The sequence below is a fragment of the Myxocyprinus asiaticus genome, chromosome 39 (genome assembly GCF_019703515.2).
Source record: "Myxocyprinus asiaticus isolate MX2 ecotype Aquarium Trade chromosome 39, UBuf_Myxa_2, whole genome shotgun sequence".
NCBI classification, from domain to species: Eukaryota; Metazoa; Chordata; class Actinopteri; order Cypriniformes; family Catostomidae; genus Myxocyprinus; species Myxocyprinus asiaticus.
The window spans coordinates 2,852,290-2,879,400 of NC_059382.1; the positions used below are offsets into that span (position 1 = coordinate 2,852,290).

Consider the following 27,111-nt stretch of genomic DNA (forward strand, 5'->3'; position numbering starts at 1 on the left):
CGCATTGAATCATTTGGAGCGGTTTCTCACGCAGTCAAAGAGTATCGCTAACCTGTATCGCTAGTTATGCTAACATGTTTGGCCAATTCACTTAAAAGAACCAACTCAAATAATTCATTCGCGAATTGGGCGTCATTAGTTCTGAATCTAAACAGTGTGAGAAACCGCTACAGTTCAGTTCAGACAGCTCACTCATGCACTGAATCATTTGGAGTGGTATCTCATGACTCAAAAGAATGATTGATTCATGTATCCAGGCATCACTACTTTTGTTTCTAAACTGTGTGAAAAACTACTCCAAATGATTCATTGTCCGAGTGAGCTGTCAGAAAATATCGGTCTAGATTTGTGGTTCAGCCCGATTCGTTTGGACAACTTACTCATGCAGTGAATCATTTGGAGCAGTTTCTCACTCAGTAAAACAGTATCGCTAAACAGTTTTGCTAACCCATTTTGCCAATTCACTGAAAAGAACCGACTCAAAATAATGATACATTCGCGAATTTCTGATTTTAAACTGCGTGAGAAAATGTTCCAAATGATTCATTGCGTGAATGAGCTGTTCAAACAAATCGCTGATTCGTTCGGACAGCTAACTCATGCACTGGATTTGGGCGGTTTCTCACGCAGTAAACTAATAATAATAATAATAATTCCTTACATTTATATAGTGCCTCTCTAGGCACTCACCACCAGTGTGCAGCATCCACCTGGGTGATGCGACAGCAGCCATAGTGCGCCAGTACGCCCACCACACACCAGCTATTGGTGGAGAGGAGAGAGTAGAGTTATGGAGCCAGTTAATGGATGGGGATTATTAGGAGGCCATGATTGAGAAGGGCCCAAGGGGGGAATTTGGCCAGGACACCAGGGTTACACCCCTACTCTTTTACGAGAAGAGCCCTGGGATTTTTAATGACCACAGAGAGTCAGGACCTCGGTTTAAGGTCTCATCCAAAAGACACTGCCTTTTTACAGTATAGTGTCCCCGACATTACACTGGGGGATTAGGACCTACACAGACCTCAGTGTGAGCTGGTCTCCCTAATAACTCTTCCAGCAGCAACCTTAGTTTTCCCCAGGAGGTCTCCCATCCAGGTACTGGCCAGGCTCAACCCTGCTTAGCTTTAGTGGGAAACCAGTCTTGAGCTACAGGGTGACATTTACTGCTGGTAGTAAAAGGGTATGGCTAAGCAGTTTTGCTAACCCTTTTGGCCAAGTCACTGAAAAGAACAGACTCAAAAAAGAATGATTCATTTGCGAATCATGCATCGCTAGTTTTGATTCTAAACTGTGAGAAACCACTCCAAATTTAATTGTGAAAATGAATGAATCAGTATGAATAGATTCACTGAATCGATTTGCGATTCAGTGTGATTAGTACGGACAGCTCTCCCTTACACACTGAATCGTTTAAAGTGGTTTCTCACTCAGTAAAAGAGTATTGCTCACCCGTATCGTTAAACAGTTTTGCTAATCTGTTTGGCCAATTCACTGAGAGAACAGACTCGAACAAGAATGATTAATTCGCCAATCAGGAATTCCCAAAGAAATGGAGCGTTTATTGTTGGAACACTGTGTACAGCTGCATCCGCCACTGGTGAATGGTGTCTGAAGAAGAAAGAAAGTCATATGGGTTTGGAATAACATGAGGGTGAGTAAATGACTGAATTTTGGGGTGAACTAAGACTCATTACAAATGCCCAGTTGAGTAGAACCACCTACGGCAAGAATACTTATGCAGATCAGAAACTAAAAACAAATAAACTGCTGTATGTAAAATATCTTTCACGGCCCACATACAGACACATTCTACATTCAACAGGAAACACACATTTGTGTGTTGCATTGGAGTTATTAACCATCTTTGTAATCTCGATTGTTTCATCTAGACAACAATGAGATTAAATTGAGAGCACATGGTGACTTCTGCCTAAATCTTCTGCATTTCTCTTTAGAAAAAGACTTCAGTAATCTCACATGTGTCTCCTCTAGAGTTTCAGAAGATATCTCAACAATGTCTCAGACTGTGCTCAGATTTGCCAAGACACCAAAGTCTGCAATCAAAAGTCAGAGATCTCAATACGAACTCAAACATGTCTCATCAAAAGCTTCCAAGTCCAAATGATCTGAGCTATGCTATCCACATTCATTTTATAGCTCTATACTCTTACTATACGTCCATACGTTTGGGTCAACACTGACCCAAGACAAAGGGAATGTTTTAATGCCGATCTGAGCTGCTTGATTGGGTGTGAAAGAAAATAAACAATCATCGCTCAGGTATGTTGAGTAAGGTCACATTTCAGTTTGAAGTCTCACTTCATTTTACACACACACAAACATGTGTAAATATGTCATGGAGGGGATTTCCCAATGACGTTATTGTTTTTAGATAAGGTGAATTATAATTACTGTCACAAAGTATTAACCCTTAACATTGGCATTTTGACCTTTACAGAAAAATAAGACATTATTTACTTCCTGTATGGAGATGTAGGCCCCCACAGTCTTGATATTTCGAAAGTATCTTTTCACAACAACTAAAAATCTAAAATCTCTTCGTTGTAACTTGTACGATGTTACTTTCTCCTATCCCAGCTTAATATGCAGAGACAACTATAAGTAAGCCATTCATAGTTTCATTGTTTACCTGTTTATAAGCAGAAAATAGGTAACACTTTATTTTGATGGTCCCAAATAGATATTTAGCTGACTATAAGTGACTTATCAACTGGCTTGCTATAGCTAGTAAACAGTGTTTCAACAAACATTCAGTAGACTTTCAGTAGCCTGTATATAGATCTTTATTAAAGACCTTTTAATGAACTGATGTTCTCAACAATAATGTAAGTAGATCATTAATAGAGATCTGGACATGTAGTTTCACACAATCCAAGAGAATGTCACAAACAAAGAGTTATACATGGATGACATGATTTACATTTAAACCTCAGCAGTGTTGTGTGCGTGCTGTGTGACATTTCTTTGTAAAATTATCTGAGTTTATGCAGTTAATTAAAGCACTTCCTCATTCTCTCTCTGTCTCCTCTCTCTCTCTCTCTCTGTGTGTGTGTGTGTGTGTGTGTGTGTCAGAAAAAGGAACTGTGCTTAATAATAAGTTCATTTAGACTGCAGCACTCCACAGGGATAGCAACTGAAGCTTTGGTAAGAACTCTTGTTTTTTACTTTCTCCTGTTCTTTTACTACCTGAAACATTATTTCAGATAATTGCAGTTTATTTGTATAGCCCTTTCAACAAAAAATATTGTTCTTGAGCAGTTTTGCAAGGAATAGCATCCAGTTTAGTCAATCTTTAATACTTTGATGTGTTACTGAACTGCAGTGATACGTCTGAAAGCTGCTCCATGAGGACAGACTGTATCAGACGGAGAGTGTAAGAAGGATTTTATTGATACGACTGTAATCAGAACACAGTCAGTTCAATCTGCATGTGTGAAACTGGTTGTGGGATGTGTGTGAAGTGTGAACATGTGCATACACACATCATGATGTATATCGAATAGTTAGGCAGGCGTTTAACTTGTATGTTTTCACTTCTGTTCTTCTCTTTGTGTTTGTCTGCTGTAGAAACTTTCTGTGATTGTCCTGAAGGAGCTTTTATTTACTTTAAAGAGTTTCAGTTTAATGTGGGACGATTGTAATGCGCTTTGATTTTATTGTCAGTGTGGCATACATGAACTCCTCTGTGTCTGCAGCAGAACAGCACAGCTTAAACTTCAATTTAGTTTACTTAGTTTAGTTTAGTTTAATACCCTCTGTCTGCAATAAACCAGCACAATCGGTTTAGTTTAGTTTAGTTTAATACCCTTTATCTTCAATAAAACAGCACAATCAGTTTAGTTTAGTTTAGTTTAGATTAATGCCCTTTATCTTCAATAAAACAGCACAATCAGTTTAGTTTAGTTTAGTTTAGCTTAATGCCCTTTATCTTCAATAAAACAGCACAATCAGTTTAGTTTAGTTTAGTTTAGTTTAGTTTAATGCCCTTTATCTTCAATAAAACAGCACAATCGGTTTAGTTTAGTTTAGTTTAATGCCCTTTATCTTTAATAAAACAGCACAATCGGTTTAGTTTAGTTTAGTTTAATGCCCTTTATCTTCAATAAAACAGCACAATCGGTTTAGTTTAGTTTAGTTTAATGCCCTTTATCTTTAGTAAAACAGCACAATCGGTTTAGTTTAGTTTAGTTTAATGCCCTTTATCTTCAATAAAACAGTACAATCGGTTTAGTTTAGTTTAGTTTAATGCCCTTTATCTTCAATAACACAGTACAATCGGTTTAGTTTAGTTTAGTTTAATGCCCTTTATCTTCAATAAAACAGCATAATAAGTTTAGTTTAGTTTAGTTTAGTTTAGCTTAATGCCCTTTATCTTCAATAAAACAGCACAATTGGTTTAGTTTAGTTTAGTTTAATGCCCTTTATCTTCAATAAAACAGCACAATCAGTTTAGTTTAGTTTAGTTTAGCTTAATGCCCTTTATCTTCAATAAAACAGCACAATCAGTTTAGTTTAGTTTAGTTTAGTTTAGTTTAATGCCCTTTATCTTCAATAAAACAGCACAATCGGTTTAGTATAGTTTAGTTTAATGCCCTTTATCTTTAATAAAACAGCACAATCGGTTTAGTTTAGTTTAGTTTAATGCCCTTTATCTTCAATAAAACAGCACAATCGGTTTAGTTTAGTTTAGTTTAATGCCCTTTATCTTCAATAAAACAGTACAATCGGTTTAGTTTAGTTTAGTTTAATGCCCTTTATCTTCAATAACACAGTACAATCGGTTTAGTTTAGTTTAGTTTAATGCCCTTTATCTTCAATAAAACAGCATAATAAGTTTAGTTTAGTTTAGTTTAGTTTAGCTTAATGCCCTTTATCTTTAATAAAACAGCACAATCGGTTTAGTTTAGTTTAGTTTAATGCCCTTTATCTTCAATAAAACAGCACAATAAGTTTAGTTTAGTTTAGTTTAGGTTAGTTTAATGCCCTTTATCTTCAATAAAACAGCACAATCGGTTTAGTTTAGTTTAGTTTAATACCCTTTATCTTTAATAAAACAGCACAATCGGTTTAGATTAGTTTAGTTTAATGCCCATTACCTTCAATAAAACAGCACAATCGGTTTAGTTTAGTTTAGTTTAATGCCCTTTATCTTCAATAACACAGTACAATAAGTTTAGTTTAGTTTAGTTTAGTTTAGTTTAATGCCCTTTATCTTCAATAAAAGAGCACAATCAGTTTAGTTTAGTTTAGTTTAGTTTAATGCCCTTTATCTTCAATAAAACAGCACAATCAGTTTAGTTTAGTTTAGTTTAGTTTAGTTTAGTTTAGTTTAATGCCCTTTATCTTTAATAAAACAGCACAATCAGTTTAGTTAAGTTTAGTTTAGTTTAATGCCCTTTATCTTCAATAAAACAGCACAATCAGTTTAGTTTAGTTTAGTTTAGTTTAGCTTAATGCCCTTTATCTTTAATAAAACAGCACAATCGGTTTAGTTTAGTTTAGTTTAATGCCCTTTATCTTCAATAAAACAGCACAATAAGTTTAGTTTAGTTTAGTTTAGTTTAGCTTAATGCCCTTTATCTTCAATAAAACAGCACAATCGGTTTAGTTTAGTTTAGTTTAATGCCCTTTATCTTCAATAAAACAGCACAATAAGTTTAGTTTAGTTTAGTTTAATGCCCATTACCTTCAATAAAACAGCACAATCGGTTTAGTTTAGTTTAGTTTAGTTTAATGCCCTTTATCTTCAATAAAACAGCACAATCGGTTTAGTTTAGTTTAGTTTAATGCCCTTTATCTTCAATAAAACAGCACAATCGGTTTAGTTTAGTTTAGTTTAATGCCCTTTATCTTCAATAAAACAGCACAATCGGTTTAGTTTAGTTTAGTTTAATGCCCTTTATCTTCAATAAAACAGCACAATCAGTTTAGTTTAGTTTAGCTTAATGCCCTTTATCTTCAATAAAACAGCACAATAAGTTTAGTTTAGTTTAGTTTAGTTTAGCTTAATGCCCTTTATCTTCAATAAAACAGCACAATAAGTTTAGTTTAGTTTAGCTTAATGCCCTTTATCTTCAATAAAACAGCACAATAAGTTTAGTTTAGTTTAGTTTAGTTTAGTTTAATGCCCTTTATCTTCAATAAAACAGCACAATAAGTTTAGTTTAGTTTAGTTTAATGCCCTTTATCATCAATAAAACAGCACAATCGGTTTAGTTTAGTTTAGTTTAATGCCCTTTATCTTCAATAAAACAGCACAATCAGTTTAGTTTAGTTTAGTTTAATGCCCTTTATCTTCAATAAAACAGCACAATCGGTTTAGTTTAGTTTAGTTTAATGCCCTTTATCTTCAATAAAACAGCACAATCGGTTTAGTTTAGTTTAGTTTAGTTTAGCTTAATGCCCTTTATCTTCAATAAAACAGCACAATCAGTTTAGTTTAGTTTAGTTTAATGCCCTTTATCTTCAATAAAACAGCACAATATGTTTAGTTTAGTTTAGTTTAGTTTAGTTTAATGCCCTTTATCTTCAATAAAACAGCACAATCAGTTTAGTTTAGTTTAGTTTAGTTTAGCTTAATGCCCTTTATCTTCAATAAAACAGCACAATCGGTTTAGTTTAGTTTAGTTTAGTTTAGCTTAATGCCCTTTATCTTCAATAAAACAGCACAATCAGTTTAGTTTAGTTTAGTTTAATGCCCTTTATCTTCAATAAAACAGCACAATCGGTTTAGTTTAGTTTAGTTCAATGCCCTTTATCTTCAATAAAACAGCACAATAAGTTTAGTTTAGTTTAGTTTAATGCCCTTTATCTTCAATAAAACAGCACAATCAGTTTAGTTTAGTTTAGTTTAATGCCCTTTATCTTCAATAAAACAGCACAATAAGTTTAGTTTAGTTTAGTTTAATGCCCTTTATCTTCAATAAAACAGCACAATCAGTTTAGTTTAGTTTAGTTTAGCTTAATGCCCTTTATCTTCAATAAAACAGTACAATCGGTTTAGTTTAGTTTAGTTTAATGCCCTTTATCTTCAATAAAACAGCACAATCAGTTTAGTTTAGTTTAGTTTAATGCCCTTTATCTTCAATAAAACAGCACAATCAGTTTAGTTTAGTTTAGTTTAGTTTAGTTTAATGCCCTTTATCTTCAATAAAACAGCACAATAAGTTTAGTTTAGTTTAGTTTAATGCCCTTTATCTTCAATAAAACAGCACAATCAGTTTAGTTTAGTTTAGTTTAGCTTAATGCCCTTTATCTTCAATAAAACAGTACAATCGGTTTAGTTTAGTTTAGTTTAATGCCCTTTATCTTCAATAAAACAGCACAATCAGTTTAGTTTAGTTTAGTTTAATGCCCTTTATCTTCAATAAAACAGCACAATCAGTTTAGTTTAGTTTAGTTTAGTTTAGTTTAATGCCCTTTATCTTCAATAAAACAGCACAATCAGTTTAGTTTAGTTTAGTTTAATGCCCTTTATCTTCAATAAAACAGCACAATCAGTTTAGTTAAGTTTAGTTTAGTTTAATGCCCTTTATCTTCAATAAAACAGCACAATCAGTTTAGTTTAGTTTAGTTTAGTTTAGCTTAATGCCCTTTATCTTCAATAAAACAGCACAATCAGTTTAGTTTAGTTTAGTTTAATGCCCTTTATCTTCAATAAAACAGCACAATCGGTTTAGTTTAGTTTAGTTTAATGCCCTTTATCTTCAATAAAACAGCACAATCGGTTTAGTTTAGTTTAGTTTAGTTTAGCTTAATGCCCTTTATCTTCAATAAAACAGCACAATCAGTTTAGTTTAGTTTAGTTTAATGCCCTTTATCTTCAATAAAACAGCACAATATGTTTAGTTTAGTTTAGTTTAGTTTAGTTTAATGCCCTTTATCTTCAATAAAACAGCACAATCAGTTTAGTTTAGTTTAGTTTAGTTTAGCTTAATGCCCTTTATCTTCAATAAAACAGCACAATCGGTTTAGTTTAGTTTAGTTTAGTTTAGCTTAATGCCCTTTATCTTCAATAAAACAGCACAATCAGTTTAGTTTAGTTTAGTTTAATGCCCTTTATCTTCAATAAAACAGCACAATCGGTTTAGTTTAGTTTAGTTTAATGCCCTTTATCTTCAATAAAACAGCACAATAAGCTTAGTTTAGTTTAGTTTAATGCCCTTTATCTTCAATAAAACAGCACAATCAGTTTAGTTTAGTTTAGTTTAGCTTAATGCCCTTTATCTTCAATAAAACAGTACAATCGGTTTAGTTTAGTTTAGTTTAATGCCCTTTATCTTCAATAAAACAGCACAATCAGTTTAGTTTAGTTTAGTTTAATGCCCTTTATCTTCAATAAAACAGCACAATCAGTTTAGTTTAGTTTAGTTTAGTTTAGTTTAATGCCCTTTATCTTCAATAAAACAGCACAATCGGTTTAGTTTAGTTTAGTTTAATGCCCTTTATCTTCAATAAAACAGCACAATCAGTTTAGTTTAGTTTAGTTTAATGCCCTTTATCTTCAATAAAACAGCACAATCAGTTTAGTTTAGTTTAGTTTAGTTTAGTTTAATGCCCTTTATCTTCAATAAAACAGCACAATAAGTTTAGTTTAGTTTAGTTTAATGCCCTTTATCTTCAATAAAACAGCACAATCAGTTTAGTTTAGTTTAGTTTAGCTTAATGCCCTTTATCTTCAATAAAACAGCACAATCGGTTTAGTTTAGTTTAGTTTAATGCCCTTTATCTTCAATAAAACAGCACAATCGGTTTAGTTTAGTTTAGTTTAATGCCCTTTATCTTCAATAAAACAGCACAATAAGTTTAGTTTAGTTTAGTTTAATGCCCTTTATCTTCAATAAAACAGCACAATCAGTTTAGTTTAGTTTAGTTTAGCTTAATGCCCTTTATCTTCAATAAAACAGCACAATCAGTTTAGTTTAGTTTAGTTTAGTTTAGTTTAATGCCCTTTATCTTCAATAAAACAGCACAATCAGTTTAGTTTAGTTTAGTTTAATGCCCTTTATCTTCAATAAAACAGCACAATCAGTTTAGTTAAGTTTAGTTTAGTTTAATGCCCTTTATCTTCAATAAAACAGCACAATCAGTTTAGTTTAGTTTAGTTTAGTTTAGCTTAATGCCCTTTATCTTCAATAAAACAGCACAATCAGTTTAGTTTAGTTTAGTTTAATGCCCTTTATCTTCAATAAAACAGCACAATCAGTTTAGTTTAGTTTAGTTTAGTTTAATGCCCTTTATCTTCAATAAAACAGCACAATCAGTTTAGTTAAGTTTAGTTTAGTTTAATGCCCTTTATCTTCAATAAAACAGCACAATCAGTTTAGTTAAGTTTAGTTTAGTTTAATGCCCTTTATCTTCAATAAAACAGCACAATCAGTTTAGTTTAGTTTAGTTTAATGCCCTTTATCTTCAATAAAACAGTACAATCGGTTTAGTTTAGTTTAGTTTAATGCCCTTTATCTTCAATAAAACAGCACAATCAGTTTAGTTTAGTTTAGTTTAATGCCCTTTATCTTCAATAAAACAGCACAATAAGTTTAGTTTAGTTTAGTTTAGTTTAGCTTAATGCCCTTTATCTTCAATAAAACAGCACAATCGGTTTAGTTTAGTTTAGCTTAATGCCCTTTATCTTCAATAAAACAGTACAATCGGTTTAGTTTAGTTTAGTTTAATGCCCTTTATCTTCAATAAAACAGCACAATCAGTTTAGTTTAGTTTAGTTTAATGCCCTTTATCTTCAATAAAACAGCACAATAAGTTTAGTTTAGTTTAGTTTAGTTTAGCTTAATGCCCTTTATCTTCAATAAAACAGCACAATCGGTTTAGTTTAGTTTAGTTTAATGCCCTTTATCTTCAATAAAACAGTACAATCGGTTTAGTTTAGTTTAGTTTAATGCCCTTTATCTTCAATAAAACAGCACAATAAGTTTAGTTAAGTTTAGTTTAGTTTAATTCCCTTTATCTTCAATAAAACAGCACAATCAGTTTAGTTTAGTTTAGTTTAGTTTAGCTTAATGCCCTTTATCTTCAATAAAACAGCACAATAAGTTTAGTTTAGTTTAGTTTAGTTTAGCTTAATGCCCTTTATCTTCAATAAAACAGCACAATCGGTTTAGTTTAGTTTAGTTTAATGCCCTTTATCTTCAATAAAACAGTACAATCGGTTTAGTTTAGTTTAGTTTAATGCCCTTTATCTTCAATAAAACAGCACAATCAGTTTAGTTTAGTTTAGTTTAATGCCCTTTATCTTCAATAAAACAGCACAATCGGTTTAGTTTATTTTAGTTTAATGCCCTTTATCTTCAATAAAACAGCACAATCGGTTTAGTTTAGTTTAGTTTAATGCCCTTTATCTTCAATAAAACAGTACAATCGGTTTAGTTTAGTTTAGTTTAATGCCCTTTATCTTCAATAAAACAGCACAATCAGTTTAGTTTAGTTTAGTTTAATGCCCTTTATCTTCAATAAAACAGTACAATCGGTTTAGTTTAGTTTAGTTTAATGCCCTTTATCTTCAATAAAACAGCACAATCGGTTTAGTTTAGTTTAGTTTAATGCCCTTTATCTTCAATAAAACAGCACAATCGGTTTAGTTTAGTTTAGTTTAATGCCCTTTATCTTCAATAACACAGTACAATCGGTTTAGTTTAGTTTAGTTTAATGCCCTTTATCTTCAAAAAAACAGCACAATAAGTTTAGTTTAGTTTAGTTTAGTTTAGCTTAATGCCCTTTATCTTCAATAAAACAGCACAATCGGTTTAGTTTAGTTTAGTTTAGGTTAGTTTAATGCCCTTTATCTTCAATAAAACAGCACAATTGGTTTAGTTTAGTTTAGGTTAATGCCCTTTATCTTCAATAAAACAGCACAATAAGTTTAGTTTAGTTTAGTTTAGCTTAATGCCCTTTATCTTCAATAATCAGCACAATCAGTTTAGTTTAGTTTAGTTTAATGCCCTTTATCTTCAATAAAACAGCACAATAAGTTTAGTTTAGTTTAGTTTAATGCCCTTTATCTTCAATAAAACAGCACAATCGGTTTAGTTTAGTTTAGTTTAATGCCCTTTATCTTCAATAAAACAGCACAATCGGTTTAGTTTAGTTTAGTTTAGTTTAGTTTAATGCCCTTTATCTTCAATAAAACAGCACAATCGGTTTAGTTTAGTTTAGTTTAGCTTAATGCCCTTTATCTTCAATAAAACAGCACAATCAGTTTAGTTTAGTTTAGTTTAATGCCCTTTATCTTCAATAAAACAGCACAATAAGTTTAGTTTAGTTTAGTTTAGTTTAGCTTAATGCCCTTTATCTTCAATAAAACAGCACAATCAGTTTAGTTTAGTTTAGTTTAATGCCCTTTATCTTCAATAAAACAGCACAATAAGTTTAGTTTAGTTTAGTTTAGTTTAGCTTAATGCCCTTTATCTTCAATAAAACAGCACAATCGGTTTAGTTTAGTTTAGTTTAATGCCCTTTATCTTCAATAAAACAGCACAATCGGTTTAGTTTAGTTTAGTTTAATGCCCTTTATCTTCAATAAAACAGCACAATCAGTTTAGTTTAGTTTAGTTTAGTTTAGCTTAATGCCCTTTATCTTCAATAAAACAGCACAATCAGTTTAGTTTAGTTTAATTTAGTTTAGCTTAATGCCCTTTATCTTCAATAAAACAGCACAATCAGTTTAGTTTAGTTTAGTTTAATGCCCTTTATCTTTAATAAAACAGCACAATCATTTTAGTTTAGTTTAGTTTAGTTTAGCTTAATGCCCTTTATCTTTAATAAAACAGCACAATCGGTTTAGTTTAGTTTAGTTTAATGCCCTTTATCTTCAATAAAACAGCACAATCGGTTTAGTTTAGTTTAGTTTAATGCCCTTTATCTTTAGTAAAACAGCACAATCGGTTTAGTTTAGTTTAGTTTAATGCCCTTTATCTTCAATAAAACAGCACAATCGGTTTAGTTTAGTTTAGTTTAATGCCCTTTATCTTCAATAAAACAGCATAATAAGTTTAGTTTAGTTTAGTTTAGTTTAGCTTAATGCCCTTTATCTTTAATAAAACAGCACAATCGGTTTAGTTTAGTTTAGTTTAATGCCCTTTATCTTCAATAACACAGTACAATCGGTTTAGTTTAGTTTAGTTTAATGCCCTTTATCTTCAATAAAACAGCATAATAAGTTTAGTTTAGTTTAGTTTAGTTTAGCTTAATGCCCTTTATCTTCAATAAAACAGCACAATCAGTTTAGTTTAGTTTAGTTTAATGCCCTTTATCTTCAATAAAACAGCACAATAAGTTTAGTTTAGTTTAGTTTAGTTTAGCTTAATGCCCTTTATCTTCAATAAAACAGCACAATCAGTTTAGTTTAGTTTAGTTTAATGCCCTTTATCTTCAATAAAACAGCACAATAAGTTTAGTTTAGTTTAGTTTAGCTTAATGCCCTTTATCTTCAATAAAACAGCACAATCGGTTTAGTTTAGTTTAGTTTAATGCCCTTTATCTTCAATAAAACAGCACAATCGGTTTAGTTTAGTTTAGTTTAATGCCCTTTATCTTCAATAAAACAGCACAATCAGTTTAGTTTAGTTTAGTTTAGTTTAGCTTAATGCCCTTTATCTTCAATAAAACAGCACAATCAGTTTAGTTTAGTTTAATTTAGTTTAGCTTAATGCCCTTTATCTTCAATAAAACAGCACAATCAGTTTAGTTTAGTTTAGTTTAATGCCCTTTATCTTTAATAAAACAGCACAATCATTTTAGTTTAGTTTAGTTTAGTTTAGCTTAATGCCCTTTATCTTTAATAAAAGAGCACAATCGGTTTAGTTTAGTTTAGTTTAATGCCCTTTATCTTCAATAAAACAGCACAATCGGTTTAGTTTAGTTTAGTTTAATGCCCTTTATCTTTAGTAAAACAGCACAATCGGTTTAGTTTAGTTTAGTTTAATGCCCTTTATCTTCAATAAAACAGCACAATCGGTTTAGTTTAGTTTAGTTTAATGCCCTTTATCTTCAATAAAACAGCATAATAAGTTTAGTTTAGTTTAGTTTAGTTTAGCTTAATGCCCTTTATCTTTAATAAAACAGCACAATCGGTTTAGTTTAGTTTAGTTTAATGCCCTTTATCTTCAATAACACAGTACAATCGGTTTAGTTTAGTTTAGTTTAATGCCCTTTATCTTCAATAAAACAGCATAATAAGTTTAGTTTAGTTTAGTTTAGTTTAGCTTAATGCCCTTTATCTTCAATAAAACAGCACAATCAGTTTAGTTTAGTTTAGTTTAATGCCCTTTATCTTCAATAAAACAGCACAATCAGTTTAGTTTAGTTTAGTTTAGTTTAATGCCCTTTATCTTCAATAAAACAGCACAATCAGTTTAGTTAAGTTTAGTTTAGTTTAATGCCCTTTATCTTCAATAAAACAGCACAATCAGTTCAGTTAAGTTTAGTTTAGTTTAATGCCCTTTATCTTCAATAAAACAGCACAATCAGTTTAGTTTAGTTTAGTTTAGCTTAATGCCCTTTATCTTCAATAAAACAGCACAATCGGTATAGTTTAGTTTAGTTTAATGCCCTTTTTCTTCAATAAAACAGTACAATCGGTTTAGTTTAGTTTAGTTTAATGCCCTTTATCTTCAATAAAACAGCACAATCAGTTTAGTTTAGTTTAGTTTAATGCCCTTTATCTTCAATAAAACAGCACAATAAGTTTAGTTTAGTTTAGTTTAGTTTAGCTTAATGCCCTTTATCTTCAATAAAACAGCACAATCGGTTTAGTTTAGTTTAGTTTAATGCCCTTTATCTTCAATAAAACAGTACAATCGGTTTAGTTTAGTTTAGTTTAATGCCCTTTATCTTCAATAAAACAGCACAATAAGTTTAGTTAAGTTTAGTTTAGTTTAATGCCCTTTATCTTCAATAAAACAGCACAATCAGTTTAGTTTAGTTTAGTTTAGCTTAATGCCCTTTATCTTCAATAAAACAGCACAATCGGTTTAGTTTAGTTTAGTTTAATGCCCTTTATCTTCAATAAAACAGTACAATCGGTTTAGTTTAGTTTAGTTTAATGCCCTTTATCTTCAATAAAACAGCACAATCAGTTTAGTTTAGTTTAGTTTAATGCCCTTTATCTTCAATAAAACAGCACAATCGGTTTAGTTTAGTTTAGTTTAATGCCCTTTATCTTCAATAACACAGTACAATCGGTTTAGTTTAGTTTAGTTTAATGCCCTTTATCTTCAATAAAACAGCACAATAAGTTTAGTTTAGTTTAGTTTAGTTTAGCTTAATGCCCTTTATCTTCAATAAAACAGCACAATCGGTTTAGTTTAGTTTAGTTTAGTTTAGTTTAATGCCCTTTATCTTCAATAAAACAGCACAATTGGTTTAGTTTAGTTTAGGTTAATGCCCTTTATCTTCAATAAAACAGCACAATAAGTTTAGTTTAGTTTAGTTTAGTTTAGCTTAATGCCCTTTATCTTCAATAATCAGCACAATCAGTTTAGTTTAGTTTAGTTTAATGCCCTTTATCTTCAATAAAACAGCACAATAAGTTTAGTTTAGTTTAGTTTAATGCCCTTTATCTTCAATAAAACAGCACAATCGGTTTAGTTTAGTTTAGTTTAATGCCCTTTATCTTCAATAAAACAGCACAATCGGTTTAGTTTAGTTTAGTTTAGTTTAGTTTAATGCCCTTTATCTTCAATAAAACAGCACAATCGGTTTAGTTTAGTTTAGTTTAGCTTAATGCCCTTTATCTTCAATAAAACAGCACAATCAGTTTAGTTTAGTTTAGTTTAATGCCCTTTATCTTCAATAAAACAGCACAATAAGTTTAGTTTAGTTTAGTTTAGTTTAGCTTAATGCCCTTTATCTTCAATAAAACAGCACAATCAGTTTAGTTTAGTTTAGTTTAATGCCCTTTATCTTCAATAAAACAGCACAATAAGTTTAGTTTAGTTTAGTTTAGTTTAGCTTAATGCCCTTTATCTTCAATAAAACAGCACAATCGGTTTAGTTTAGTTTAGTTTAATGCCCTTTATCTTCAATAAAACAGCACAATCGGTTTAGTTTAGTTTAGTTTAATGCCCTTTATCTTCAATAAAACAGCACAATCAGTTTAGTTTAGTTTAGTTTAGTTTAGCTTAATGCCCTTTATCTTCAATAAAACAGCACAATCAGTTTAGTTTAGTTTAATTTAGTTTAGCTTAATGCCCTTTATCTTCAATAAAACAGCACAATCAGTTTAGTTTAGTTTAGTTTAATGCCCTTTATCTTTAATAAAACAGCACAATCATTTTAGTTTAGTTTAGTTTAGTTTAGCTTAATGCCCTTTATCTTTAATAAAACAGCACAATCGGTTTAGTTTAGTTTAGTTTAATGCCCTTTATCTTCAATAAAACAGCACAATCGGTTTAGTTTAGTTTAGTTTAATGCCCTTTATCTTTAGTAAAACAGCACAATCGGTTTAGTTTAGTTTAGTTTAATGCCCTTTATCTTCAATAAAACAGCACAATCGGTTTAGTTTAGTTTAGTTTAATGCCCTTTATCTTCAATAAAACAGCATAATAAGTTTAGTTTAGTTTAGTTTAGTTTAGCTTAATGCCCTTTATCTTTAATAAAACAGCACAATCAGTTTAGTTTAGTTTAGTTTAATGCCCTTTATCTTCAATAACACAGTACAATCGGTTTAGTTTAGTTTAGTTTAATGCCCTTTATCTTCAATAAAACAGCATAATAAGTTTAGTTTAGTTTAGTTTAGTTTAGCTTAATGCCCTTTATCTTCAATAAAACAGCACAATAAGTTTAGTTTAGTTTAGTTTAATGCCCTTTATCTTCAATAAAACAGCACAATCGGTTTAGTTTAGTTTAGTTTAATGCCCTTTATCTTCAATAAAACAGCATAATAAGTTTAGTTTAGTTTAGTTTAGTTTAGCTTAATGCCCTTTATCTTCAATAAAACAGCACAATCGGTTTAGTTTAGTTTAGTTTAATGCCCTTTATCTTCAATAAAACAGCACAATCGGTTTAGTTTAGTTTAGTTTAATGCCCTTTATCTTCAATAAAACAGCACAATCGGTTTAGTTTAGTTTAGTGTAATGCCCTTTATCTTCAATAACACAGTGCAATCGGTTTAGTTTAGTTTAGTTTAGTTTAATACCCTTTATCTTCAATAAAACAGCACAATCAGTTTAGTTTAGTTTAGTTTAGTTTAATACCCATTATCTTCAATAAAACAGCACAATCAGTTTAGTTTAGTTTAGTTTAGTTTAGTTTAATGCCCTTTATCTTCAATAACACAGTACAATCGGTTTAGTTTAGTTTAGTTTAATGCCCTTTATCTTTAATAAAACAGCACAATCGGTTTAGTTTAGTTTAGTTTAATGCCCTTTATCTTCAATAAAACAGCACAATCGGTTTAGTTTAGTTTAGTTTAATGCCCTTTATCTTCAATAAAACAGCACAATCGGTTTAGTTTAGTTTAGTTTAATGCCCTTTATCTTCAATAAAACAGCACTATCAGTTTAGTTTAGTTTAGTTTAGTTTAATGCCCTTTATCTTCAATAAAACAGTACAATCGGTTTAGTTTAGTTTAGTTTAGTTTAATGCTCTTTATCTTCAATAAAACAGTACAATCAGTTTAGTTTAGTTTAATGCCCTTTATCTTCAATAAAACAGCACAATCGGTTTAGTTTAGTTTAGTTTAATGCCCTTTATCTTCAATAAAACAGCACAATCAGTTTAGTTTAGTTTAGTTTAGTTTAATGCCCTTTATCTTCAATAAAACAGCACAATCGGTTTAGTTTAGTTTAGTTTAATGCCCTTTATCTTCAATAAAACAGCACAATCGGTTTAGTTTAGTTTAGTTTAATGCCCTTTATCTTCAATAAAACAGCACAATCGGTTTAGTTTAGTTTAGTTTAATGCCCTTTATCTTTAGTAAACCAGCACAATTGGTTTAGTTTAGTTTAGTTTAATGCCCTTTATCTTCAATAAAACAGCACAATCAGTTTAGTTTAGTTTAGTTTAGTTTAATGCCCTTTATCTTCAATAAAACAGTACAATCAGTTTAGTTTAGTTTAGTTTAGTTTAATGCTCTTTATCTTCAATAAAACAGTACAATCAGTTTAGTTTAGTTTAATGCCCTTTATCTTCAATAAAACAGCACAATCGGTTTAGTTTAGTTTAGTTTAATGCCCTTTATCTTTAGTAAACCAGCACAATCGGTTTAGTTTAGTTTAGTTTAATGCCCTTTATCTTCAATAAAACAGCACAATCGGGTTAGTTTAGTTTAGTTTAATGCCCTTTATCTTCAATAACACAGTGCAATCGGTTTAGTTTAGTTTAGTTTAGTTTAATACCCTTTATCTTCAATAAAACAGCACAATCAGTTTAGTTTAGTTTAGTTTAGTTTAATGCCCTTTATCTTCAATAAAACAGCACAATCGGTTTAGTTTAGTTTAGTTTAATGCCCTTTATCTTTAGTAAAGCAGCACAATCGGTTTAGTTTAGTTTAGTTTAATGCCCTTTATCTTCAATAAAACAGCACAATCGGTTTAGTTTAGTTTAGTTTAATGCCCTTTATCTTCAATAACACAGTGCAATCGGTTTAGTTTAGTTTAGTTTAGTTTAATACCCTTTATCTTCAATAAAACAGCACAATCAGTTTAGTTTAGTTTAGTTTAGTTTAGTTTAGTTTAATACCCTTTATCTTCAATAAAACAGCACAATCAGTTTAGTTTAGTTTAGTTTAGTTTAATGCCCTTTATCTTCAATAAAACAGCACAATCGGTTTAGTTTAGTTTGGTTTAATGCCCTTTATCTTCAATAAAACAGCACAATCGGTTTAGTTTAGTTTAGTTTAATGCCCTTTATCTTTAGTAAACCAGCACAATCGGTTTAGTTTAGTTTAGTTTAATGCCCTTTATCTTTAATAAAACAGCAAAATCGGTTTAGTTTAATTTAGTTTAATTCCCTTTATCTTCAATAAAACAGCACAATCGGTTTAGTTTAGTTTAGTTTAATGCCCTTTATCTTTAATAAAACAGCACAATCGGTTTAGTTTATTTTAGTTTAATGCCCTTTATCTTTAATAAAACAGCAAAATCGGTTTAGTTTAATTTAGTTTAATTCCCTTTATCTTCAATAAAACAGCACAATCGGTTTAGTTTAGTTTAGTTTAATGCCCTTTATCTTTAGTAAACCAGCACAATCGGTTTAGTTTAGTTTAGTGTAATGCCCTTTATCTTCAATAACACAGTGCAATCGGTTTAGTTTAGTTTAGTTTAGTTTAATACCCTTTATCTTCAATAAAACAGCACAATCAGTTTAGTTTAGTTTAGTTTAGTTTAATACCCATTATCTTCAATAAAACAGCACAATCAGTTTAGTTTAGTTTAGTTTAGTTTAATACCCATTATCTTCAATAAAACAGCACAATCAGTTTAGTTTAGTTTAGTTTAGTTTAGTTTAATGCCCTTTATCTTCAATAACACAGTACAATCGGTTTAGTTTAGTTTAGTTTAATGCCCTTTATCTTTAATAAAACAGCACAATCGGTTTAGTTTAGTTTAGTTTAATGCCCTTTATCTTCAATAAAACAGCACAATCGGTTTAGTTTAGTTTAGTTTAATGCCCTTTATCTTCAATAAAACAGCACAATCGGTTTAGTTTAGTTTAGTTTAATGCCCTTTATCTTCAATAAAACAGCACAATCAGTTTAGTTTAGTTTAGTTTAGTTTAATGCCCTTTATCTTCAATAAAACAGTACAATCGGTTTAGTTTAGTTTAGTTTAGTTTAATGCTCTTTATCTTCAATAAAACAGTACAATCAGTTTAGTTTAGTTTAATGCCCTTTATCTTCAATAAAACAGCACAATCGGTTTAGTTTAGTTTAGTTTAATGCCCTTTATCTTCAATAAAACAGCACAATCAGTTTAGTTTAGTTTAGTTTAGTTTAATGCCCTTTATCTTCAATAAAACAGCACAATCGGTTTAGTTTAGTTTAGTTTAATGCCCTTTATCTTCAATAAAACAGCACAATCGGTTTAGTTTAGTTTAGTTTAATGCCCTTTATCTTCAATAAAACAGCACAATCGGTTTAGTTTAGTTTAGTTTAATGCCCTTTATCTTTAGTAAACCAGCACAATTGGTTTAGTTTAGTTTAGTTTAATGCCCTTTATCTTCAATAAAACAGCACAATCAGTTTAGTTTAGTTTAGTTTAGTTTAATGCCCTTTATCTTCAATAAAACAGTACAATCAGTTTAGTTTAGTTTAGTTTAGTTTAATGCTCTTTATCTTCAATAAAACAGTACAATCAGTTTAGTTTAGTTTAATGCCCTTTATCTTCAATAAAACAGCACAATCGGTTTAGTTTAGTTTAGTTTAATGCCCTTTATCTTTAGTAAACCAGCACAATCGGTTTAGTTTAGTTTAGTTTAATGCCCTTTATCTTCAATAAAACAGCACAATCGGGTTAGTTTAGTTTAGTTTAATGCCCTTTATCTTCAATAACACAGTGCAATCGGTTTAGTTTAGTTTAGTTTAGTTTAATACCCTTTATCTTCAATAAAACAGCACAATCAGTTTAGTTTAGTTTAGTTTAGTTTAATGCCCTTTATCTTCAATAAAACAGCACAATCGGTTTAGTTTAGTTTAGTTTAATGCCCTTTATCTTTAGTAAAGCAGCACAATCGGTTTAGTTTAGTTTAGTTTAATGCCCTTTATCTTCAATAAAACAGCACAATCGGTTTAGTTTAGTTTAGTTTAATGCCCTTTATCTTCAATAACACAGTGCAATCGGTTTAGTTTAGTTTAGTTTAGTTTAATACCCTTTATCTTCAATAAAACAGCACAATCAGTTTAGTTTAGTTTAGTTTAGTTTAGTTTAGTTTAATACCCTTTATCTTCAATAAAACAGCACAATCAGTTTAGTTTAGTTTAGTTTAGTTTAATGCCCTTTATCTTCAATAAAACAGCACAATCGGTTTAGTTTAGTTTGGTTTAATGCCCTTTATCTTCAATAAAACAGCACAATCGGTTTAGTTTAGTTTAGTTTAATGCCCTTTATCTTTAGTAAACCAGCACAATCGGTTTAGTTTAGTTTAGTTTAATGCCCTTTATCTTTAATAAAACAGCAAAATCGGTTTAGTTTAATTTAGTTTAATTCCCTTTATCTTCAATAAAACAGCACAATCGGTTTAGTTTAGTTTAGTTTAATGCCCTTTATCTTTAATAAAACAGCACAATCGGTTTAGTTTATTTTAGTTTAATGCCCTTTATCTTTAATAAAACAGCAAAATCGGTTTAGTTTAATTTAGTTTAATTCCCTTTATCTTCAATAAAACAGCACAATCGGTTTAGTTTAGTTTAGTTTAATGCCCTTTATCTTTAGTAAACCAGCACAATCGGTTTAGTTTAGTTTAGTGTAATGCCCTTTATCTTCAATAACACAGTGCAATCGGTTTAGTTTAGTTTAGTTTAGTTTAATACCCTTTATCTTCAATAAAACAGCACAATCAGTTTAGTTTAGTTTAGTTTAGTTTAATACCCATTATCTTCAATAAAACAGCACAATCAGTTTAGTTTAGTTTAGTTTAGTTTAGTTTAATGCCCTTTATCTTCAATAACACAGTACAATCGGTTTAGTTTAGTTTAGTTTAATGCCCTTTATCTTTAATAAAACAGCACAATCGGTTTAGTTTAGTTTAGTTTAATGCCCTTTATCTTCAATAAAACAGCACAATCGGTTTAGTTTAGTTTAGTTTAATGCCCTTTATCTTCAATAAAACAGCACAATCGGTTTAGTTTAGTTTAGTTTAATGCCCTTTATCTTCAATAAAACAGCACAATCAGTTTAGTTTAGTTTAGTTTAGTTTAATGCCCTTTATCTTCAATAAAACAGTACAATCGGTTTAGTTTAGTTTAGTTTAGTTTAATGCTCTTTATCTTCAATAAAACAGTACAATCAGTTTAGTTTAGTTTAATGCCCTTTATCTTCAATAAAACAGCACAATCGGTTTAGTTTAGTTTAGTTTAATGCCCTTTATCTTCAATAAAACAGCACAATCAGTTTAGTTTAGTTTAGTTTAGTTTAATGCCCTTTATCTTCAATAAAACAGCACAATCGGTTTAGTTTAGTTTAGTTTAATGCCCTTTATCTTCAATAAAACAGCACAATCGGTTTAGTTTAGTTTAGTTTAATGCCCTTTATCTTCAATAAAACAGCACAATCGGTTTAGTTTAGTTTAGTTTAATGCCCTTTATCTTTAGTAAACCAGCACAATTGGTTTAGTTTAGTTTAGTTTAATGCCCTTTATCTTCAATAAAACAGCACAATCAGTTTAGTTTAGTTTAGTTTAGTTTAATGCCCTTTATCTTCAATAAAACAGTACAATCAGTTTAGTTTAGTTTAGTTTAGTTTAATGCTCTTTATCTTCAATAAAACAGTACAATCAGTTTAGTTTAGATTAATGCCCTTTATCTTCAATAAAACAGCACAATCGGTTTAGTTTAGTTTAGTTTAATGCCCTTTATCTTTAGTAAACCAGCACAATCGGTTTAGTTTAGTTTAGTTTAATGCCCTTTATCTTCAATAAAACAGCACAATCGGGTTAGTTTAGTTTAGTTTAATGCCCTTTATCTTCAATAACACAGTGCAATCGGTTTAGTTTAGTTTAGTTTAGTTTAATACCCTTTATCTTCAATAAAACAGCACAATCAGTTTAGTTTAGTTTAGTTTAGTTTAATGCCCTTTATCTTCAATAAAACAGCACAATCAGTTTAGTTTAGTTTAATGCCCTTTATCTTCAATAAAACAGCACAATCGGTTTAGTTTAGTTTAGTTTAATGCCCTTTATCTTTAGTAAAGCAGCACAATCGGTTTAGTTTAGTTTAGTTTAATGCCCTTTATCTTCAATAAAACAGCACAATCGGTTTAGTTTAGTTTAGTTTAATGCCCTTTATCTTCAATAACACAATGCAATCGGTTTAGTTTAGTTTAGTTTAGTTTAATACCCTTTATCTTCAATAAAACAGCACAATCAGTTTAGTTTAGTTTAGTTTAGTTTAGTTTAGTTTAATACCCTTTATCTTCAATAAAACAGCACAATCAGTTTAGTTTAGTTTAGTTTAGTTTAATGCCCTTTATCTTCAATAAAACAGCACAATCGGTTTAGTTTAGTTTGGTTTAATGCCCTTTATCTTCAATAAAACAGCACAATCGGTTTAGTTTAGTTTAGTTTAATGCCCTTTATCTTTAGTAAACCAGCACAATCGGTTTAGTTTAGTTTAGTTTAATGCCCTTTATCTTTAATAAAACAGCAAAATCGGTTTAGTTTAATTTAGTTTAATTCCCTTTATCTTCAATAAAACAGCACAATCGGTTTAGTTTAGTTTAGTTTAATGCCCTTTATCTTTAATAAAACAGCACAATCGGTTTAGTTTATTTTAGTTTAATGCCCTTTATCTTTAATAAAACAGCAAAATCGGTTTAGTTTAATTTAGTTTAATTCCCTTTATCTTCAATAAAACAGCACAATCGGTTTAGTTTAGTTTAGTTTAATGCCCTTTATCTTTAATAAAACAGCACAATCGGTTTAGTTTATTTTAGTTTAATGCCCTTTATCTTTAATAAAACAGCACAATCGGTTTAGTTTAGTTTAGTTTAATGCCCTTTATCTTCAATAACACAGTACAATCGGTTTAGTTTAGTTTAGTTTAATGGCCTTTATCTTTAATAAAACAGCACAATCGGTTTAGTTTATTTTAGTTTAATGCCCTTTATCTTTAATAAAACAGCACAATTGGTTTAGTTTAGTTTAGTTTAATGCCCTTTATCTTCAATAACACAGTACAATCGGTTTAGTTTAGTTTAGTTTAATGCCCTTTATCTTTAATAAAACAGCACAATCGGTTTAGTTTAGTTTAGTTTAATGCCCTTTATCTTCAATAACACAGTACAATCGGTTTAGTTGAGTTTAGTTTAATGCCCTTTATCTTTAATAAAACAGCACAATCGGTATAGTTTAGTTTAGTTTAGTTTAATGCCCTTTATCTTTAATAAAACAGCACAATAAGTTTAGTTTAGTTTAGTTTAATGCCCTTTATCTTCAATAACACAGTACAATCGGTTTAGTTTAGTTTAGTTTAATGCCCTTTATCTTCAATAAAACAGCACAATCGGTTTTAGTTTAGTTTAATGCCCTTTATCTTCAATAAAACAGCACAATCGGTTTCGTTTAGTTTAATGCCCTTTATCTTCAATAACACAGTACAATCGGTTTAGTTTAGTTTAGTTTAATGCCCTTTATCTTCAGTAAAACAGCACAATCAGTTTAGTTTAGTTTAGTTTAATGCCCTTTATCTTTAGTAAACCAGCACAATCGGTTTAATTTAGTTTAGTTTAGTTTAGTGTAATGCCCTTTATCTTTAATAAAACAGCACAATCGGTTTAGTTTAGTTTAGTTTAATGCCCTTTATCTTTAGTAAACCAGCACAATCGGTTTGGTTTAGTTTAGTTTAGTTTAGTTTAATGCCCTTTATCTTTAGTAAACCAGCACAATCGGTTTAGTTTAGTTTAGTTTAGTTTAATGCCCTTTATCTTCAATAAAACAGCACAATCGGTTTAGTTTAGTTTAATGCCCTTTATCTTCAATAAAACAGCACAATCGGTATAGTTTAGTTTAGTTTAATGCCCTTTTTCTTCAATAAAACAGCACAATCGGTTTAGTTTAGTTTAGTTTAATGCCCTTTATCTTCAATAAAACAGCACAATCGGTTTAGTTTAGTTTAGTTTAATGCCCTTTATCTTCAATAAAACAGCACAATCGGTTTAGTTTAGTTTAGTTTAATGCCCTTTATCTTCAATAAAACAGCACAATCGGTTTAGTTTAGTTTAGTTTAATGCCCTTTATCTTCAATAAAACAGCACAATCAGTTTAGTTTAGTTTACAAGGCTAGTTTAATTTATTGCCCTCTATCTGCAGTAAAAGAGCACATGTGGTTTGATTTAGTTTATACATTTCTCTTTAGCTGAGTAGTTTAGGCTATTTTAGATAAGTTCAGTTGAATTGTAATCGTCTGATAACATGAGTGCAGTGTTGCATAAAGGCGTGTCCTTTGGGAATTCCCTCTGTCAGTATCGATATGAAAACTGATGATATCACGTCTCTCTCCCTCTTTCTGTCTCAGTGTGAGGGTGATGTTCCTGTTTTGAGCATCTGGACTCATGAAGTACAGATGAAGACATGAAGGGATCAGTCTGCTCTCTGTAAGTATTACTGTTGTTCACCAGTCAGCATGACTTTAACACTGTACTGATTCTACCCTCACAGATATGAGTCAGCTGTGTGTGTCTTTGTGTGAGAGAAAGTATGTGTCAGTGGTTGATGGATCGCTTATCTTTAGACGTTTTTTCCTGCATGCGCTCTGTTTTTTTACTGTCATCTCCTGTTGATAAGATCAGTGAAATTCTGTTCCTGATAATTCTATTTGTATCTAACAAATCAACTTTGATGTCAAAACTTGAGATCAGAACGACATGAGGTTGAGTAAATGATGACAGGATTTTCATTTTTGGGTGAACTATCCCTTTAAACAATTGCCTTCAGGGCTGTGGATTGAACTGTCTAGACTGCGAAGGATTTCCATCCAACTAATGGCACAAATCTACAACAGAGTTGTCACTTCAACATTTAGCTTTGACGTTGCTTGATACGCTGTTGAATGATGTTACATCCTCAATGCTGCACACTCATTTAACCTCTTAAAAATACTGATAGAGGAAGTGGAATTTGTACTGTTTGCCACCAAGTTACAATTAAAACATTCAGCAACCTTCTTTAAATGCTTGCACATAACAGGTCAAGAATACAATAAACGAAATGTAATCTGTTTTGTTATGAGGTGGCCTGATATTGCAGTTTTGAAGCAGCCACTATGAAGTGAGTCATGGGGAATTCGGAAGGCTATGCTTAATGTTCGCAAGGTTCTTTTAGTATACAGGAATATGGATAGTTTACAAGAAATACTTTTCGACTTATTAATTGTCTTGCGGTGTGACATGCTACACTCTTTTAAAAGTGTTTATTATGCATGTTACTTGCACAACACTTCTACTTTTCAACATCTGTCACACTGCAGGACTGTTTAAATTGAACAAGTGGAGGCAAAAATGTGATAAAAATTGTGAAAAACTAGTAATGGTGGACCTAAGGACCTAAGATACAAACTTTCCCTTATGCATTCATATTCGTTTGAACCTAAAATCTTGATATTAATAAAAAAAAGTAAATGGACATGTTATGCATCGACTACTTGTATGCTAATTCACATGATTATGAATGCATATCTTTGTGCATTGTGTAATTGTTGTTTTTTGGCTGTGTTTGTGTTGACAGATTGGTGCTTGTCATAACCTCAGTGTTGCTAACCGCATCACCTGGTAAGAATGACCTCACATGACCCCTTGCCCACTGTTTTTTTTTTAATTTTTTTTTTTTTTCAGGATCAAGTGTACACACATTGTTCAGTGGTAAAAATGGTCAATTATGCCAGAATTAAACTGGACAATGAAAATCACTTATCATTGGTTGAACCTTATTTTTTTTTAAACAGTTTTATGTTACTTCATTATTTTATTTTTGTTTTTAAATGTAAAGAACATTTTGCATTTACACTTTTCCCAAAGCAACTTAAAGTGCATTCAAAGTACACAGTTTATCAGTTTGTGTTCGCTGGGAATCGAACCCATGACCATGGTGTTGCTAAAATGCCATGTGCTACCTACATGGATGTTGGGAGGAATTACTTTTAAGTTGTGGGGAATCCACCTCCAAAACATAATGTAAGAAGAACAAGGAAGTAAAACTCTGACAGTAAGACAAGAACATCTAATGTCACTGAAATAAGTCATATGCAAACTTTTTTTATTTTTTTATTATTTGAATAACTAAAGACCAATCTTCCTAACTCTACCACTAGAAACATTTGAGCATTGTTTAAATGAAACACCACCAACAACAATATTTATTGTATGTGGATTATGCTATTATTATCAACTTCTTAGGGACATTGTTTAGCAATAAGGTCTCCGAAATCTGCTTGGATATTATTTGTCAAGCCCTGAGATATTTGTGATTACAGAAGTGAACCTTTCCTTGTTGTTGCTATCATACTAGAATAGTAGACTGTTATAATATACAAACAAATGCAAATAGAAGCTGTGTGTTACAGTTTTGGGGAAGCTACTTTTAAACCGTTACTTCCCAAGCTATGAGCTACAATTAAAAAAAAGTAGTTAGCTACATTTCAAGTTACTAACAATAAGTAGCTAACAATATTGAAGCTATTTCAAGAAGAAAACATTTTTATATATAACAATCAGATGATACAATTTATTATTAGGCCTATTAATTAAAAAAGTAGCACCTGATAGTTACAGTATGTATTTACTTTGGGTGGCAGAAGAAAATGAAGGTGACAACACTTAATTGAACTTTTAAACGTATGTGAAATATAAACAAGCTAGAAAACACAGAAATATTGTCACAATATAATGAGAAATAGCAATGGCATTGGTAAAGTCCCTTTAAGCTGAGTCGGGCTCAAGTGAATCATTTATGTGAACTAGTTCATTTAAATGAACCATCATCTCTAATCACAGATTCATTTGATTACAGATTCTTAATTTCAAATGAAACATTTCTTGATAAATGGAAACTGTTTCTGTTTTTGTTTGTTTGGCCAGGTGACAGCAGCACAGAGGCTCCAGTGAGGAACTTCAACGCTGTTTTGGGTCAGAGCGTGACATTACGATGTCCAGGAAACCTCAGCGTCCACATTTTTCGTTTGTACTTACAGATGCAGAGAGGCCAAACAGATTATTTCATCAATGGGTTTGATACAGCCAGATCGCTACCTGTGACTGAGTACATGAACAGAACTGAAGTGAACCAAACGGACCTCAGTGTGACGATGAGCAACATCACAGTTTCAGATGAAGGACAGTATAAGTGCATCGTTTTTTACACAGAAATGCCTAATGAAGAGCATGTCATCAACCTCAAAGTTACAGGTATGACACAACATTCTGAATT

At 30.8% G+C, this 27,111-nt stretch overlaps 1 protein-coding gene across 14 annotated transcripts in view; it reads left to right on the top strand.

The window, feature by feature from the left end:
* Positions 1 to 3,132: 3,132 nt before the first annotated feature.
* LOC127429941 (butyrophilin subfamily 1 member A1-like) overlaps positions 3,133 to 27,111 on the top strand; it is a 31,544-nt gene continuing 7,565 nt past the window's right edge. For all 14 annotated transcript variants that reach the window (XR_007895375.1, XR_007895374.1, XR_007895376.1 and 11 more), the window contains exons 1-4: positions 3,133 to 3,168; positions 24,206 to 24,284; positions 25,414 to 25,457; positions 26,763 to 27,089. Coding sequence is in view for 8 of the 14 variants with exons in the window: in XM_051679327.1 (XP_051535287.1) it covers positions 24,262 to 24,284; positions 25,414 to 25,457; positions 26,763 to 27,089 (394 nt within the window). In the remaining 6 variants the exon portion in view is untranslated. The remainder of the gene's footprint in view (positions 3,169 to 24,205; positions 24,285 to 25,413; positions 25,458 to 26,762; positions 27,090 to 27,111) is intronic.